General features: G+C 33.3%; 2 protein-coding genes across 2 annotated transcripts in view; both read right to left on the minus strand.

Moving 5' to 3' along the window:
- Positions 1 to 5,065, minus strand: part of soat2 (sterol O-acyltransferase 2) — a 16,306-nt gene extending 11,241 nt beyond the window's left edge. Inside the window, exons 1-5 of the mRNA XM_079431267.1 lie at positions 4,979 to 5,065; positions 2,824 to 2,941; positions 2,701 to 2,753; positions 1,833 to 1,966; positions 1,691 to 1,741 (exon numbers count right to left, since the gene is read on the minus strand). Of these exons, the coding sequence (XP_079287393.1) occupies positions 1,691 to 1,741; positions 1,833 to 1,966; positions 2,701 to 2,753; positions 2,824 to 2,941; positions 4,979 to 5,038 (416 nt within the window). The 5' untranslated portion in view covers positions 5,039 to 5,065. The remainder of the gene's footprint in view (positions 1 to 1,690; positions 1,742 to 1,832; positions 1,967 to 2,700; positions 2,754 to 2,823; positions 2,942 to 4,978) is intronic.
- Positions 5,066 to 12,550: 7,485 nt separating this feature from the next.
- kif5ab (kinesin family member 5A, b) overlaps positions 12,551 to 20,000 on the minus strand; it is a gene marked incomplete at both ends in the record, with an annotated part of 36,344 nt that continues 28,894 nt past the window's right edge. Inside the window, 10 exons of the mRNA XM_079432843.1 lie at positions 12,551 to 12,689; positions 13,385 to 13,412; positions 14,290 to 14,339; positions 14,419 to 14,560; positions 16,006 to 16,222; positions 17,003 to 17,107; positions 18,579 to 18,650; positions 18,732 to 18,792; positions 19,345 to 19,446; positions 19,897 to 19,991. Of these exons, the coding sequence (XP_079288969.1) occupies positions 12,551 to 12,689; positions 13,385 to 13,412; positions 14,290 to 14,339; positions 14,419 to 14,560; positions 16,006 to 16,222; positions 17,003 to 17,107; positions 18,579 to 18,650; positions 18,732 to 18,792; positions 19,345 to 19,446; positions 19,897 to 19,991 (1,011 nt within the window). The remainder of the gene's footprint in view (positions 12,690 to 13,384; positions 13,413 to 14,289; positions 14,340 to 14,418; positions 14,561 to 16,005; positions 16,223 to 17,002; positions 17,108 to 18,578; positions 18,651 to 18,731; positions 18,793 to 19,344; positions 19,447 to 19,896; positions 19,992 to 20,000) is intronic.

Consider the following 20,000-nt stretch of genomic DNA (forward strand, 5'->3'; position numbering starts at 1 on the left):
GTAATATTTATAAAGTTGTGACCTTTTACCGTTGACCTTTAGGATGTTTTGCAGCTTTAAATAGTACAATTTATCATATTTATGATGATTTGCATCTTTAATGATATAATAACATTAATAATATTCAGAATGTTAATTAATCATTAAATAAATAAATAAAAAGAATATTTGCTCTGAAGTTGAAGCCAAAGCTTTAAATAGTCATCACATTTCTGATGAATTTAGCATAATAAATAAATAAACAAATAAATAAATACAAATTCTGCTCTGAATTTAAAGCCTTCTGGTACATTTTTTAAATTTATATTGCAATAAAGCTTTAAATAACTATATTCATCAAATGATACAATAACATTAATAATGTTCAGAATTTTAATTAATCATGAAAAATAAACACATACAAAAAAACATTTAAAAAGAAAATTTGCTCTGGATTTGCAGCCAATTTTTCTTAGTTTTTTTTTTTTTTTTTATTAATTTCAAGTCATCAAATTTCTGATGATTTGTAGCTATAATGATGCAATAATAATAATAATAATAATAATAATAATAATAATAATAATTTATCATGTAAATAAATAAAAATAAAACAACAATTTAAAAACATCTGCTCTGAATTTTAAGCCATTGGTACCTTTTTAAAATTTGTATTGCAATAAAGATTTAAATAATCTAATTAATCAAATTTATGATGATTTGTAGCTTATAATGATACAATAGTATTAATAATATTCATCATTTTAATTTATCATTAAAAATACAAAAATAAATTAAGAGGATAAATTGCTCTGAATATGAAGCCTTTGGGCATTTTTTAAAATGTTGAATTGTAAAAAGCTTAAAATAGTCCAATTCATCAAATGTCTGATGAGTTGCAGCTATAATGAACAAAAATATTAATATAATTAATTATACAATAAAATTAATATTCATTATATCAATTCATCATTAAAAATAAAATTAAAATACAAAGCTTTAAATAGTCCAATTCATCAGATTTCTGATCAGAGATGTAGATAACAATGCAGTAATATTAATATAATGATACAATAAATTAATTTTCATTTATTTCATTTAGTCATTTAGCAGACGCTTTTATCAAAAGCGACTTACAGGTGAGGACAATAGAAGCAATCAAAACCAACAAAAAAGTGCTATAACAAGTCTCGCTTTGCCTAACGCAGTACACATAGCAAGATTTTTGTTTGTAATTTAAATATATATATAAAAAAATAATATTAATTAATCGTTAAAATACTAATCAGTCAATAATGCTGTGAATTTTTAAAGTTTGAATTGCAGCAATTATTGACTGATTAATTGCCTCGTTTTTCTCACTGAAAAAAATACAAAACTTTTTTTAAGGTAAGTGGTTGCAATCAGTATATTTTAGCTAAATTTAAATAAACAAATTTAGTTGAAAGTTAGTCAACAAAATTTGTTTAAATGTAGCTAAAATAAACTGATTGCAACCACTTACCTTAAAAAAATGTTGTAAATTCAATAAAAACAATGAGTGTTGGATAAAGCTGTCTGTTATAACCTTGTAATTATAAACTAGGCTGTACATCTTTTCTGTTTTTTTTTGATGAGATGAGTGTAAGACAGTGAGATAAGTCATTTGGTTGGTTGCTATGTGGTTGCTAGGGTGGTTCCTCTCCGGTGAGTAAGCAGGAGTATTAATACTCACTCCAGCAGAGAGCATCGGGCCACAAACACCTTCCCCTGATCCAGTTTGTGCCTGAAAACCAAAAGATGCCATAAGTGCATTTAAACCCTTTTCAGACCTGAAGCTGCCAGGCAGGAAGTGACATCACAGCGGCAGGGCTCACCTGTCGTGGGTGTGTGTGTGATCCGTGTGTGTGTGTGTGTTTCTGTCGAGCGACTGCATGGAGTCCGACAGCGCTCGCTCCAGCAGCTCATTCAGACGAGACTGAACGTTTTGGATCAGCTCCGCTTTCATCCTCTGATCACAAACACATCTATTATTATTTATGCTTGTTTTTAGATCAAAGTACTAATAAAAGTAAGTTTATCAATTAAAGTATTCAAATAATTGTATCTAAAAAAGTTTAAGCCAGTCTAAAATAGAAAGAAAATATATTTAGTTCAAAAACATTTCAAGACCCTTTTGTATATTATGATTAAATGTATATTAAATAACAAACAACTGTATTTTCATTAACTAATGTTAACGAGGATTAATAAATAGTGTAATAAATGCATTGTTCATTGTTTGTTCATGTTAGTTAAAACATTAATGTTAATAAATGACACATTGATTTAAGTGAAAATGTGTTAAACTAATTTGATTCAATTATTAAAGCTGATTAGAATGAAAAATAATCACTATGATAAACTGTAATGTAGTAACTTATTATAAGCTGATTTAAATAAAAAAATGCATAAATTTTACTCAATTAAAGCTGATCTGAATAAAAAATGTATTAAAGTAATTGTATTAAATTAAGCAAGTTTAAATAAATAAAAAATTACATAATTCTCCTAAATTAATTTAAGCTGATTTAAATAAGAAATTATTAAAGTAATGCATTCAATTGTTAAATTATTTGAATAATTTATTATCTAATAAAGCATTTTCTTCCCCATTTAAAACTTAATGGCAGTACAACAAATGCAAACATGGCATGAAAATATTGCAATTAAAATAATAAATCATGATTTTTGAAAATGTCTTACCTCTATGTCTTCCTTTCTCAGTGTTATATCGCTCATATTTGTGTGATTATCATCTGCAGACAGACAGAGACACTAAATACAGTAATAATATACGCTGGCGGAGCAGGATACAGTCAGACTCACGCTGTCTGATGGAGCCGTTCTCTGTGGGACGCTGGCCTTCTGTCCGTCCTCTGGTGCGACGCACCGCCGGCTTACTCGTGTCGTAAGTTGACATGATTTCTCTGAGTCCAGAGTCTGTCTAAGACAGACAGAAGAGTTACAGTCAGAGACGCGTGTAGATGATGCTGAGAGATGCTGATGCTTCTGCGGCTCCTGATGTTTCTTCAGATCAGGATTTTGGTTTCTGGAGTCTTTAAAGCACCAGAACACTGATGCTGGTCTAAAAAACTACATCTGTGAATTATTTTATATTAATTATAATAATTAATTTATATTAATGCATAATTTATATTAATTATGTATCTATAAAGATATGTATATAAAATGTATGTATATGTATGAAAGGGATTAATACAAATTAATTAAAAATAAATGTTAAAATATTAATAAAATATATTTATTTTATTAATTTTATTTTATAATTATATATAGCATATTTATTAAATATTTATTTAATTTTATATATTTAACTAACTTTGTGTGTTTCTCTTCAGACCAGCATAATCAATTTCTTAATGTTTTTTCTTCTTTTGCAAAGTCACTGAAACTGGATTTTTTCTTCTGCTTTTGGAGCAAATGAGAACACAAAAAATGAAAAATGTATTTGTTGGAGTTTCTGACACCATAAAAGTTTTCCCAACTATGACTACTTTTACTTCTGAGAACCCTGGAAATGTGAAAAGGGTCCATTAAATGCAATAAATTGTGTTTTTATAAAAATGAACACATATGTGACCCTGGAGCACAGAAGCAGTCATCAGTAGCACAGGTATATCTGTAGCAATAGACAACAATACATTGTATGGATCAAAATTATACATTTCTCTTTTATGACAAAAATCATTAGGATATTAAGATCATGTTCCATGAAGATATTTAGTAAATTTCCTACCGTAAATATATCAAAACTTAATTTTTGATTAGTAACATGCATTGCTAAGAACTTCATTTGAACAACTTTAAAGGAGATTTTCTCAATATTTAGATTTTTTTGCACCCTCAGATTCCAGATTTTCAAATATTGTCCTATCATAACAAACCATACATCAATGGAAATATTATTTATTCAGATGATGCATAAATCTATTGACCCTTATGACTGGTTTTGTAATCCAGGGTCACACATATTTGTTAGTGTTGAAATAGTCACACAGACAGCATATAGACTCTAAAACATCATGTGACCTTTTGACCCCTGCTGAAGTGAGCTGACCTGAAGTAACCTGTGTTAAACTAAACTAAGTTACCCAACTGAATGTAAACAGTGCTGATGTTTGACTGATTCATGACCCACAGTAACCTCTGCCACTGTACCGCGTGTGTTTACCGTGTTTACCGTGTATGACTTCACTTCAGAGATAAAGCAGTGCCATGAATACCCAGACTGAAATATAATGAATATTAGCAGTTATGGCTGATAAATGATGCTGATAATGTTGGGTTTGTCACACTGACAGATAGAGACGGAGACAGAGTTCACATCTGAAGAAACTCTGGAAATCTTGATGAATTGAATGCAATGTCTTTTCAATTTTAGTCAAGAAATCATAAAAATCTGCTAAATTAAAGTATTTCTAAGAAGGCATTTATGAATGAATCTTTTTTCTATTATTAGATTAGATTTAACTGTATTGTCATTATGCAGAGTACAAGTATAGAGCTAATGAAATGCAGTTAATATCTAACCAGAAGTGCAAGAATATAGTGTTTTAAATACAGATAAGTGCAGAGTATATGAAGCTATAACTTACAGTATGTACAGGGGAGTTGCTATATACAATATTTAACAGAGTATGTGCAGAATATAAATAAGGTTATATGTACAGTATGAACAGCAGCAGTGTTAGAATAAATACAGATGGTTGTGTGCAGTAGTAAACAATGTATATGCACAATATGAGTAGTGCAATAATATTTGTATAGAAATAGTTAACTATGATTTGTACAGTAACACTGTTAGACGGTGTACAGTGTATGGTCTGGCTCTTATTTCACCCAAAAATCAACATGAAAGAAATGCATTACCTCAAATCTGTATGAATATCATATTAATCAGTGAATATGAATGTGAATTATCAGAAGGTTCAGAATGCTGCTGAGCTGTTGATGTACTCACCGTGAGCGCCGAGTCTGACCGGAGGTGTGTTTCTGTGTGAGCTTTGCTCTGTAATGTCATCAGTGTTCCAGCGTTCTGCTATCGATCTGTTTAGATACTCAATCTGCCCTGCTGACCCTCAACTTCACTCATAATCATACAACATCAGTCGTTATATATGTGTGCATGAATTCAGCGCTTCTCTAATAACTCATTCTAATCATTCATGCGCTCGTAGGCCAGCCGCACTTGTTGATTTGTTTAGACTTTGACCCGTACCTTTATTGCTCAGTTACAGAGATGTAACAGATTATATCATTACTATTTTTATTTTTTTATTACTAATATTTGAATGACAGGTTCAGATATGGACACATGATCTAATAAATGATGTTCACATTTTTAAGAACCGTTGACTTATGTTTATTATTTCAATATTAGGTCTACTTCTATTCATTTAGATATATTCTATCACTATATGGTGTTCATGGACTGGATTCTCTTGTTTTTTTTGTTTTTTTTAATGGCAATGGTATATTTTTGGTCACTGTCACAATTTTCATAATTTTGGCTCTGTATGCCACCAGAATAGAATTATAATTGAAACAATCAAGATGTGATTGAAGTGCAGACTTTAAGCTTTAATTCAAGGGGTTGAACAAAAATATATCATAAAATGCTTAGAAATGCTTAAAAATGCTCAGAGACACTGAAGCCATGCAGCTCATGATCACACTGCTCCGTGTTTCACAGATGATGTTGTGTGCTTTGATGACGAGCTGCTCCAAGCTTTCTCCAGACTTTTTTCTTCCAGTCATTCTGGTACAGGTTGATCTTCAGCCGTCCAAAGAATGCTTTTCCAGAAGTGCTCTGGCTTTTTTTTTTAGATGTTTTTTAGTCTAACCTGGGCTTGTTTGGGTGTTGTGAAAGGGTTTTTCTTCACCATGGAGAGGATTCTCTGATCATCATCACCGTTGTCCTCCGTGGACGTCCAGGTCTTCTTATGTTTCTGATCTCACCAGCGCCTTCTTGTTTTCTCAGAATGAACCAAACTGTTGATTTGTCTGCTCCTAATGTTCCTGCTCTCTCTCTCTGATGGATCTGTTTTGTTTTTGAAGCTTAACAATGCTTGTATGGAGAGATCCTTTGACCACATGATGTGGTTCACAGCAACAGCTTCCAAATACAAATGACACACTTAGAATCAACTCCAGACCTTTTACCTGCTTAACTGATGTAGAAATAATGAAGGAATAGCCCACATCTGTCCATGAAATACCTTTTGAGTCAACTGACCAATTACTTATGGTCCCTTGAAAAAGGGAGGAGGTACATATTATTTATTTTTGTTTATTTATTTATTTAGTCATTTAGCAGATGCTTTTATCCAAAGCGACTTACAAATGAGGACAATAGAAGCAATCAAAACCAACAAAAGAGCAACAACGTGCAAGTGCTATTACAAGTCTTGGTTAGCCTAACACAGTACAGATAATTATCATTATTATTATTTATTTAAAATAAAAAAACATAGATAAAATAAAATTAGAATAGAGAGTGCTAGAGTTAGAGGGTCAAGTAAAGATGGAACAGATGAGTTTTTAGCCGTTTCTTGAAGATGGGTAAGGATTCGGCTGCTCAGATTGAGTTGGGCAGGTTATTCCACCAGATGGGAACAGTTAATGAAAAAGTCTGTGAAAGTGTTTTTGTGTGTCTTTGGGATGGCACAATAATTCGTCGTTCACTTGAAGAACGCAAGCCTCTAGAGGGCACATACGTCTGAAGTAATGAATTTAGGTAAAGGGTGCCGAGCCAGTGATGCCAAACATTAATGCCTTGAATTTAATGCGAGCAGCTATTGGTAGCCAGTGCAAACTGATGAATAGAGGTGTGACGTGTGTTCTTTTCGGCTCATTAAAGATTAATCTTGCAGCGGCATTTTGGATTAATTGTAGAGGTTTAATAGAATTGGCTGGAAGGCCTGCCAAGAGAGCATTGCAATAGTCAAGTCTGGACAGAACAAGAGCCTCAACAAGGAGTTGTGTTGCATGTTCTGAGAGAAAGGGCCTGATCTTCTTAATATTGTATAATGCAAATCTGCAGGACCGGGCAGTTTTAGCAATGTGGTCTGGGAAATTCAGTTTATCATCAATCACAACTCCAAGGTTTCTGGCTGTTTTTGAAGGAGTTATGGTAGATGAGCCTAACTGGAAGGTGAGATTGTGATGAAGCGATGGGTTAGCTGAAACTACAAGCAGTTCTGTCTTAGGTAGGTTGAGTTGAAGGTGATGGTCCATCATCCAGCAAGAAATGTCTGTTAGACACGCTGAGATGCGAGCAGCTATCGTTGGATCATCAGGATGGAATGAGAGATAGAGTTGAGTGTCATCAGCATAGCAGTGATATGAAAAGCCATGTTTCTGAATGACAGAACCTAGTGATGCCATGTAGACAGAAAAGAGTAGCTAGATAGCTAGATGTTGCTACTTGGATACCTCACCTCTCCAAGATACTTTGAAGGACCTATCTGAGAGGTAAGACTCAAACCACTGGAGTGCGGTTCCTGAGATGCCCTTTCTCAATAGAGTTGACAAGAGGATCTGATGGTTGACTGTATCAAAAGCAGCAGACAGATCCAGCAAGATAAGTAATAAAGATCCGGAAGCCGCTCTTGCAAGTCTTAGGGCTTCAACAACAGAAAGCAAGGCAGTTTCGGTCGAATGTCCACTTCTGAACCCAGATTGGTTACTTTCCAGGAGGTTGTTCTGTGTGAGAAAGACAGAGACTTGGTTGAACACAACTCGTTCAAGTGTTTTTGCAATTAAAGGAAGAAGGGAAAACGGTCTATAGTTCCCTAAAAGAGTTGGGTTAAGAGTGGGTTTTTTAAGAAGCGGAGCTATATAAGCCTGTTTAAATGTTGAGGGAAAAATTCCAGTGTGAAGGGATGTGTTAACAATGTGAGTGAGTGCAGGTACAACTGCAGGAGAAATGGCTTGAAGGAGATGAGATGGAATAGGATCAAGCGGACAGGTAGTAGGATGAGTTTAGAGACTTCTGCCTCAGAGAGTGGAGAGAAGGATGTGAAATATTAAAGAGCTGTAAGTCCTTAACCTTTCCTCCAATTTTCAAATTAAAGCTCAGAGTCTGCACTTTAATCCCATATTTATTATATACTGTTGGTCAGCAGCTAAAATAATACAAAATTGTGCCTGTGTCCAAATACATATGGATCTTACTTTACTTGTATTCATCTATATATGTACAATTTAAAAAAACACTTAAGTTCATGGACTGAATTCTCTTTATTGAATTTTTTGTTGCAAATTAGCTTAAGGGGGAATATTATTAATTAATCACAACTCTTTATAATTAATTATAATATTTGGGTAAGTTAATAGAATTAGCTTGATAAAGCAGAATTTACAGTACAATCAATTGACCAGGTCGTCTAGTGAACGCTCAGTATTGATTATTTATGAATTCAAAGAAATCTTAATTTCCAGGGTAAGAGAAATACCCTTTTTTAAGGTACAGTACTGCTCAGAGCATGTAGCAAGATTGAAATCGTTGCAAGCAGGGAATCAGAAACAAATACTCATATGTATTGTGCACAAAGTTTTATTAACTAAATCACAAACACATAACTAAACTAAACAAACACATACACATATACACACGCATCACACATCCATGATACATGGGAAGGGTAAGTGAGACTGGATGAATGAAACCGGACAGAAACGGGGGAAATGAGGCTGAGTTGACCATCTGAAAGAACCATCAGTCTCTAATTCAAAGCACAGTATACGATAGCTTACAACAAACCTCTGTGTGGTGAAAGGAACGATACTTGCATTTATATACTTGCAACGAGAACGAGAGTCCCGTGAAGCTTCTGAGGAAGGTCTGGATGGCTCCATTCGATGGCCGAAGATGCAATCTCCAGGAATTGAAGGAGGTGATTGGTAAGCTTAAACCCTCATTCTGTTCTAGCGATATCATTCACCCGAGATTTTTAAAATTAATTATCAATTCAATTGGGCCAGGTTTGGTGTCTCTTATCAATAAGTGTCTCCAAACTGGCTCTGTCCTGCCAGTCTTAAAGTGGCTACGGTCACTCCTCTGCTCAAGAAGCCTTCACTGGATTCCTCTGTCCTAAAAACTTTTCGGCCAATTTCTGTCTTACCTTTCATTTCAAATGTTTTGGAGAAAATTGTGCTGAATCAAGTTTTAAGTCTGCCCTGTTGAGAGTGTTAAATGATATTTACCTCTCCACTGATTCCAGAGACTCTGTGGTTCTTATTCTTCTAGATTTATCAGCTGCTTTTGATACAGTAGACCACTCCTCACTATTATCTAGATTGGAGTCTTGGGTAGGTCTAAAAGCTAACCTCCTGAAAGTTTTTAGTGAAGCTGGGTAATTTTACCTCTTCCCCTGCACCTCTGATCTGTGGCCTCCCACAAGGCTCTATTTTAGCTCCCTCTCTATTTTCTCTCTACATGCTACCTCTGGGCTCTATTCTGCATAAACACGGCGTGTCTTTTAATTTCTACGCAGATGATACTCAGATCTATTTACCTATCAAAAGAAACAATTCCACTGCGATTACATCTCTTCTGCAATGTCTAGAGGAGGTTAAATCATGGCTAGCCCAAAATCTCCTCTTCCTAAATGAAGACAAGACCGAGGTAATTGTTTTCGGTCCCAATGAGATCAACTCTCAGTGTATAAGCCCTGAGTTAGAAAGTTTATCGGTTTTTAGATCCTCACGGGTCCGGAACCTAGGAGTTCTTGTTGACCAGCATTTAAAATTTGATAAACATGTATCGGATCCAGTTTCTATCAACTTCGCTTACTGTACAAAATTAAATATTTTCTCACTCTTAAAACTCTAGAAATGGCTGTTTGTTACGTCTCGTCTAGATTACTGCAATTCTTTATACTGCGGTATATCTAAGTGTCAAATTGCACGTCTTCAGGTTGTTCAAAATGCTGCGGCCAGACTTCTTTTAAAGTGTCGTAAACATGAACACATCACTCCAGATCTTAAATCCTTACACTGGTTGCCGGTTTGTCAGAGAATAGGCTTTAAAATTCTACTCTTTGTATATAAATCCCTACACCACCTAGCCCCTGTCTACCTCTCTGAACTTCTTCATCTCTACACTCCGTCCAGAAGCCTCCTGTGACCAGGCTTTGTTGGCAGTCCCTCACGTTAGGCTTAAGCACAGAGGTGAGCGTGCATTTGCAGTAGCAGGGCCTCGACTTTGGAATGCCCTGCCTCTAGAGATTAGACTGGCCCCTTCGCTGTCTGTTTTTAAGTCCCTGTTAAAAATGTATTTGTTTTACTTAGTGTATTGACTACTGTGATATGGCCATTTTTCATTTATAAATGGGTTGTATTAAATTTTTGTCTGGTCTGTTTTCTGTGTATGTGGAATATTCTGTAAAGCACTTTGGTCAGTGGCTGTTGTAAATGTGCTATATGCATGCCTGGGATGCATGTTTATCTGTAGAAAGGTTTGTCTGTGAGTGACAAGGAGGAAAGTTTTGTTTGTATGGGCATTGTGTGGGTTTCAGAAGGGTCCGTTCTTTCGGCACGTCACATCTCACATACTTTTGAGCAATAAAACAGTCTTATCAGATGGTTGCCCTGGTAACTGAGCCCTATAGGGTGCTCTTTCAGGGGGAAGGGTCCATAGACCCTCACAGATTGTTTGTTGAATGAGAGGGTTTGCTGGATTATTCATTAAATATAATGAATAAATGTGTGTCTGATTGGTCCAAACGCTACACTTTTTAATAGCAAATTTAAGATCAACTATATTCAAAAAACACAGGTGTTCACAGACTGGATTCTCTTTATTGAAAGATTTTTAATGGCAAGTTCTGCGACAGGCCTGTTTGTCCATCATGCACTACAAAAACCAACCACAAGAAACTGATTCTAACACATAGAGTCCTTCATCATGTGCACTGACATACAGATCCTCACCAGAGTTATTCACATTTAGATGTGGCTTGAGATGCGCAGAATCTCTTTTAAAACCAGGCGAGAAACAGCATGAGATCTTATGTAACTGTATTTCCCAGCAGAAGCTGAAGGCCGATGGTCAAAGACGCAGAAAACGGCCACATGAGAATCCATTAAAGCTCTGCATAAAGTCTTTATACACTCATTTAAGATGTAAAAAAAGTAAAACAAAAATGCAACACTTTAATTAAAGCCTATATAGAAATTTCATATAATTTTTAAAAATATAATAATTTTTTTATATAGGCTAAAATTTATTTATTTACTTATTTATGGTGCAGATTGGCTAAAATCACTTTCAGAGCCTTTAAATTGTTACTGAGAAATCTATATTTTTCTCATAGTCTGACTCCGTCTCATCCAGACTGGCAGATCAGGATATGTAGAGAGGTCAAAGGTCAGACTCAAAGCAGAAAGACCTTATAGGTCATGTGATCAGAGGTCACACTGACTGATCACACGTTTTTCTCATTTCTGAGTTTAGAAATTGTAAAGTTGGCCATGTCTCAACTGCATTTATGAGGTATCTTGACAATCTGATCTACTTAGAACTGATTAGAATTGTTAATAGTTTTTTATCATCTGACTTGCACTTGTCAAATGTCTCTCTCTAGTCTCTCTAGAGTTTGTTGTTATTTGGTAAAATAATAATACTTGTTTTCTTTATACAACGATACTAATAAACATAATGCATACAAATCAGCGCATACCAAACACACTGGCCCACAAAAGCTATTCTGTCGTTTAAATATGAGTATAAAAATAGTTACAGCTACATAAAAATAGCTACAGAATTTTATAATAACATCAAATTAATATCGATAATGACTAACACCATCATACGCTCTGTTTCTGGGTCGTTCTCAGGAAACACTGCCATGTATCATGTATGTGTCTTCAGGCATTTCTACCGATACCGTATAAAAAACTGATATTTTATGATTTTAAATGTTTGTTTTTCATTAGAATAGTAATATTCATGGCTACATTTATCAATGCATTGTATAGGATTATTCAAATTAAATTCAATTTGGGACCAAATTAAATTAATTAAATGTAATAATTGAATTTGGCCACATTTAATAATGCATTATAAAGGCTTATTCCAATTAAATTTAATTATTGAATTAAATTATTCATTTTACTTTAAATTAATAATTTGATTTTAACACTTATAATTTTAAATTAAATGTACAATTTAATGTTATAATTTATTTTTTATTATTTATTTATAATTTTAATTAATGTTAAGGTTAATTGTATTAATTTAAATTATTAAAATAAAATAAAATTAATTATTTAAATTCACTGTCTGTATAGTTTTTACTAATTCCTAATAATTATTGCATTAAAAAAAAAGAGTGATATTGTACTATAGGTAGTAATTGGTAAAGGCTTGTGGAAAATAATTTGTTGAAAAGCCACATTTGTTGCTGATTAAATCATTGCAATTAAAATGCTAAATGAAAATGATTTGGCAGTTGTTTTCTGAGAACGAGCCGTTTGCTGACGACTGCTTGACCTCGCATATATAAACTCTTCTGCTCATGTTTCATCTTCACTGCTCCTTCAGAGTCTGACAGCTGAACGATCTGAGGTCACACGACAGATTAAAGTGAGCGGACGGGTTCATATTCATCACTGGATCTGCAGGCAACATGCAAATATACAGAGGAGGATTCAGAAGAACAGATCGCCTGCACAGAAAGAGAAGAAAAGAAGAATATTCTCAAGTTTCTTGTCTTGTTTTTCAGTAGAAATACCTACTAATTCTTAAGTCAAGATACAATTACGTGAGAAGCAAAGTCTTAAGTCTTGTTTTCTGAAAACAGAATGAGTTTATGCTCAAAGCAATAAATATCTTTCAGTGGGGTCAGAAAAAGAAACTTAATTCAAAGGAAAAACAAGATTGTTTGTCTGACTGCATTGGTATATATGTTCTTATTTTAAGCATAAACTTATTATATTATTTATTTCTTGTTAGAAATCAAGACTTAATATTTTAAGTATGGAATCTTGTTTCCACCACAGAATTAAAAAAAGAAAGGTATTTGTGACTCTTTTATCTCACAATTCAGATTTTTTTCCTCACAATTACAATATTTCTACTGGATACAGGACAAAAATACATAGACAGAAAATGACTATGCAGTGCATATGTTTGCATTTGAAACGCTAATGTAACAATGTTTGTTAGAATGTAAATGCTGTGGTCTGTGTGTAATATTGTGATTGTTGTTCACCTGTGTGTTTAGCTGGCGGCGCGCTGCTCTTGAAGCTTGTGTTTGTGCTGGAGATGGTCTGCTGGCTCACCGTCACACACACTACAGCACCAAACATCATTAGATTATCAGCTTATTACAGTATGTACAGTACAGTCTCACACACTCACCTGTTCTCGTTCACATCTGTGGCATTTCCTGCTCAAACAAGAATGAATATGAATTAAAAGTGTAGCAAGTATAAAACATGTTTATTTACTGCACTGTGAAATTCTAAATCAGTGCTGGAAAGCAACTAGTTACATGTAACAGAATTACGTCATTTAATTACAAAATAAATGTCACTGTAATCTGTTGCAGAAAAATGTGTAATTAAATAACAGTGACTTATGAAAATGTTACAAAGGGGGTTACATCTGTATATTTTCACACACATACAGATATGATTGATTTCCTTCCCAAATTGCATTGACTGCTTTAAAATATGAGACACCAATGTTTCAGGAGTTTAGGACACATGCTTATTCAATAGCCGTTTTATTTCCTATTTGGGTTTATGTATGTGATTTATGTCTTAAGATTAACTGTTATAGGCGTTGTTAGATGTCAGTGGTTCCTGTCATAGCTATATGCAAAGATTTGAGCTCAAAAACAGTATCACAGCTATTAAACTATATCTTGTTCTGATTTTAAATCAGTATTTAACCTCAGAATGATCACAAAGGTGCTAAAGTCTGATCGTATGGTGGCTTAATTCAAGTCAGTGTTGAGTTCTTTAACAGCATTTGAAAACATTCATTAGAAATTTAGAGAAGTAACCAAATGTAATCAGTTACATTACTTTCATAAAGTCATTGAAATAGTTACACTACTTATTACATATTAAATAGGGTAACTTGTAATCTGTAACCTATTACACCCTGATCACGTTACAGCATCTATGGGTGTCCCAATCAGGTCCCATGCAGACATTTTTTACAGCTTGGACCCATAAACTGGAAAGAGCGACCGCTGAGCAATAACATTTTATTCAGGTGATAAAAGTCAAGTGCTGTCATCAGAGAAGTGGGTTTACCGTCGGTGATGTTGAGTTTGTTCTCATGTCTCTCGTCCTCTGACAGCGTGCTGTTAACACGACAAACAGAAGCACATTTTCTACATCAGCTGTGGTAAAAACACACAATTCAGAAACATTGATGCTCACTTGTTGGTGAAGCTGATTTGGGGTTTTTCAGTGGCGCTGTTGAACATAGCATTGCTGAACGTGATTGGCTGATCCCTGCTGCGAAGGAACGCGTGATTGGCAGATAAGGAGGCGGGGTAATGTCCTGGGCGAATCGGTTTGGCTGAGGGGAAAATAGAATTAGTATATTAATAATATTATTATTACATTTAAGATAACATTTATTTATAATATTATATGTTATTAAATATATTTATTGTATTATTTAGCATATTTAATAATCAATTTAGTTATTTAATTCATTATTTACACAATAATATGATTAGATTTATAATATTATTAGTGCTGTCAAACGATTAATCGCAATTAATCACATCCAAAATAAAAGTTTTTGTTTACATAGTATATATATATATATATGTGTGTGTGTGCTGTGTATATTTATTATGTATATATAAATACATCTCTATATTTCAGAAAATAATTCTGTTTTTGTATTTAATATATTTATATATACTATAAATTATATGAATATAAATATATTCAAAATATATACTGTATGAGTGTGTATTTATATATACATAATAAATAGACACAGTACACACACATATATATTATGTAAACAAAAACGTTAATTAATCGTTTGACAGCACTAAATATTACATTTGTTTAAAATATTATAAAGATGTTATGAAATATATTTAATGCATTTATTATTAATGTAAAAATATTTTTAATCTGTAATGTTTTTAATACATTATTTATCATCTTATAAATAATGTTAATAATTTTATAAATTATTTATACAATTATAATTTATTTATAATATATATGTATGTGTTAATAAATATATATAATGTATTATAATTAACAATAGAATCATATTTAATAATCATATTAATATTTAGATTTGTTTTGTAATTTAATAAAGGATTTTTAATATACATTTTCTATCTTAATATTTCTAGTTTTGTATTTTATTTCATGGTATGAGGAATCATCAATATATCATAGTAATTTTATATTTCATGACATGCTGAAATATAACACAAATTGTTTATACATCTGACCCTGGAGCACAAAACCAGTCATAAGGGTCTTTTTTTATTATTATTGAGATTTATACATCATCTGAAAGCTGAATAAATAATATTTCCATTGATGTATGGTTTGTTATGATCGGACAATATTTGAAAATCTGGAATTCTGCAAAAAAATCTAAATATTGAGAAAATCTCCTTTAAAGTTGTTCAAATGAAGTTCTTAGCAATGCATATTACTAATCAAAAATGAAGTTTTGATATATTTATGTTAATAAATTTACTAAATATCTTCATGGAACATGATCTTAATATCCTAATGATTTTTGTCATAAAAGAGAAATGTATAATTTTGATCCATACAATGTATTGTTGGCTATTGCTACAGATATACCGGTGCTACTTATGACTGCTTTTGTGCTCCAGAGTCACATATTATAATGTGATAATGGCTATTTTTTGGATAATATAGTTAATAAAATCCTTTACAAATTCATCTCCTGCAGTAATAATAGAGATGATTCTTGAGATGGATTTGTTTAATGGTTCAGTAGGGAGCTGGACTGACCGATGAGCGCAGCGTGAGGCCGTCGGAAGCCGTTTCTGGCCCTCATGACGTCTTTGATTCGCTCGACCTCCTGCTGATAGCGCCGGCGGTCATTCATGGATCCTTCTTTGGCTTCTCTCAGCGCGTCCTCCAGCGCTCGAACCCGATCCGCCGTAGAACGAAGACGCTTCTCCAGCTTCGGAAGCTCGCAGCGCAGATCTGCGTTATCACGAACCAGCTGAGAGACAGCGCAAAATCAACACTAAATCCTGCCGTCCAGCTCAATCAGGTGATATAAGCACCATCAATATGTCATATACAGTCAAACCAAAATGTATTCAGACACCTTTAACATTTCTCACATTATCACAATTTATTCGCTATACACTCTTAAAGATAAAGGTTCCAAAAGGGGTTTTTACAGCGATGCCATAGAAGTACCAGTTCTGGTTTCATCACAGAACCACTGATGCAATAAAGAACCTTTATTTTTAAGAGTGTAGTTTAGAAAATGGTAATAAAATATGAGAAGAACTCAGAGTTAAACTGTGTCAGAACAAATTCATCTTGATAATGTGATAGACAGGTATGTTGCTGTCAGATGTTAAATTTAAGAACACACTTAGATAAAACCAGTTTAGCTCAACCAGTTACCAAGCAATGCTTCATTTAGTTCAGTCTGGGGTGGAAAAACATCACTTTAGCAATTAAAGAAAAACACTTCAGCAAAACATAGTTAGGTCAAAAATCATTTTTGGTCCCAAATTTTACTGGTAGTCCACTGTATGAAGAATTTTTGTGTATAATATGTCACAGTTTACTTTATTTCTCTATCCTCACTTACATAAATAAACTATAAATGATAAATGATAGATGATCTGGTGTCTGAATAATTTTTGGTTGTATGTCTCTCTTACATGTAAATGAGGGTATTGTAATGCAATTATCATTGCATTATTAGTGATTTTTGTGAGCATATTGTAATGGAGATTTCCACAGTTTCTACAGGATTTCTGACCTGTTTGTGAACTTTTGTAAGCTGATCCAGGTTGTTCTCAAGAAAGGAGATCTTCTGTTTCTGTGTGGAACAGCCTCCGCTGTCGTCCAGCTCCAGCTCAGAGCTCTGAAACACAGTTTAATCGCTCATATCATTATTTTTATTCTCTTTAACACTTTACAGTAAGGTTCCATTTAACATTAGTTAACATGCAGTTGCCAACCCCTCAGATGATGCCAACCCTGAACCAAAATACAAAACTACCAAATTTTGCTATAAATTTGATTGCAACATCTAATCCTTGCTGCTGTTCACCGTCTATCTGAATACATGTCATTAACTAACTACATGATTTTTTTACTGTACATTTCTGCCATATTCTGCCATTTTTTACTTTGCTACTCCTGAATATAATGTAGAAACTTTAATTTTCTGTGAAGCTGCTTTGCAACGATTAGTTTTTTGAAAAGCGCTATACAAATAATCCTGAATCGAATGAACATGAACAAACAATGAACAATACTTCTAAAGCATTTACTGATCTTAGTTCATGTTGATTTCAACATTTACTAATAAAATACCATCATAAATCAGTGTTATTCAATGTATTTCTATTAATTTGTCTATAAATTTATTTATTGCATTTTTATTGACATGTTAAACTGATAAATAAATAAATAAATCATATTTTATTTTTTCATATATATATTTTTAGAAAATTGTATTTTATTATGTTTCTATTATGTAGTTAAAATACAAATATAAATAAAAAATACAAATTTAATATGATAATATTGTATTTATAATTGCCTATTTATAGTATTATAAGTCTGTTATTAAATTAATTGAATGTATACTTTTTTATAATATATTTAAATATTTATATATATATATAATAAATTTACTAAAATATTTATTAAATTACAACATTTTATAATATTATAATTATAGTCATAATATATGTATATTATACATCTGTTATTAAATATATTTACTGTATTTTCAAATATTTCCATAGTAAATGCAATTCATTTATATAATTTCAACAATATTACAATTCGATTTATAATATAGTATAATATCTGTGAATAATATTATAAATATGCTATTAAATATATTTAATGTACTACTTATCATATGTGACCCAGTTTCTCCCTCATGTTGATTGTTAATTAATATGATTATTAATATGACTAATCACATCCATAATATTATTGATAATTATATTTATAATATATTGCAATATATTTCATATTGTTGAATATATGCAGTGGATTATAATTATAACTATAATTAATAATGCAATAATATTTAACAAAAAATGATGTGTAGTTTTTCTTCCATGTTGTGCAGCACTTAGGATAATTTTTTGTGCTTTAAATGTGCTTTATAAATAAATATGTTGTTGTATTGTTACTTATTGATGTCATTTAATGCAGATTGTGTTACTGTTTTTTGTGCACCAAAATCAGTCATAATTTAGTTTTTGATGTCATTTTACAGCAGGTCAGTTCCTGTATTATTTCCCAGTCCATCAGGCTCTTTAATCCCAGTGGATTGCTCATCTCATGAGTGTTTGCGGTTCAGATGAACGCACCCGTTTGACTCGAGCCGTCAGGTCTTGAACGAACAGCTTCCTCAGGTTATGGAGAGTCTGGAGTTCACGAGCCTTTCACAGACAAACGTGCAGGTGTGTCAGAAATCTCATTATTATACATCATATTCAGTCTGAGGCGCTGTAGATACTCACGACGGTCTCCTCCAGACCCTTCATGTCCTGCCTGGTCTGCTCCTGACGCTCGTGCAGAAATCTGCAGAAACAGGATCAGGTGCTCTACCAGTCAAACGTTTCTGAACCGTAAGATTTTTCATGTTTCTTAAAGAAGTCTATTCTATTCACCAAGCCTGCATTTATTCGATCCAAAATACAGCAAAAACAGTAAAAGTTTTACTATTTAAAATATATTTATCATGTGTATACATAAATACACACACATACAGCATATATTTTGTATATATGTATTTACATGTATATATCTACATTCATATAATTTATATTATATATAAATATATTTAATATATAAACATAACATATTTTTCTGAAATATATGCATGCGTGTGTATGTATTTATATATACAGTACACACACACATATTATGTAAATTTTTATTATGGATGCAATTAATCGTGATTAATCATTTGACAGCACTAATCCTTGCTAAATAGAAGTATGCATTTCTGTAACCCTGTTTCTGCTGTTTTTGGATCAAATAAATGCAGGCTTGGTGAGAAAAACATTCAAACCTTACTGTTCAGAAACGTTTGACCGGTAGAGTGTGTTTGAGATGAGAGTCTGTTCTCACCTGAGATCCTCCAGCTGTCGGCTTTTCTCCTGCTCGCGCTTCTTCAGGACACTGAACTCCACGCTCATCTGCCCCAGCTGCAGACCCAGCCTCTGGTTATCACTGCACACACACACACACAGCGGTTACACACACACACAGCGGTTACACACACACACACAGCGGTTACACACACACACACACACACACACTTGTTTCGCTATCCTTGTGGGGACTTCCATAGGCGTAATGGTTTTTCTACTGTACAGACCGTATATTCTATTGCCCTACACCAACCCTACACCTAGTCTTAGCCCTCACAGGAGACTTTTTGCATTTTTAGATTTTCAAAAAACTTCATTCTGTGTGATTTATAAGCTTGTTTACCCGTGGGGACCTCAATTTAGGTCCCCACCATGACACAAGTCCCCATGAGTCTGTGTGTATTCAGGTTTAAGTCCCCACCGGAATATAAAAACACAAACACACACTCACACACTCACTCACACACACACTCACACACTCGCACACACACACACAGTGAATCAGAGAGTGTTTGTGAGGGTTTCTGACTCTTTGAGCTCGTCGATGATCTTCTGTTTGTGGTTGATGTCGTCGCGCAGACGGCCGAGCTGCTTGTGCTGCGGCTCACACAGAGCATCTGCTTTCTGAAACAC

Source organism: Barbus barbus, assembly GCF_936440315.1.
Source record: "Barbus barbus genome assembly, chromosome: 13".
Taxonomy (NCBI): Eukaryota; Metazoa; Chordata; class Actinopteri; order Cypriniformes; family Cyprinidae; genus Barbus; species Barbus barbus.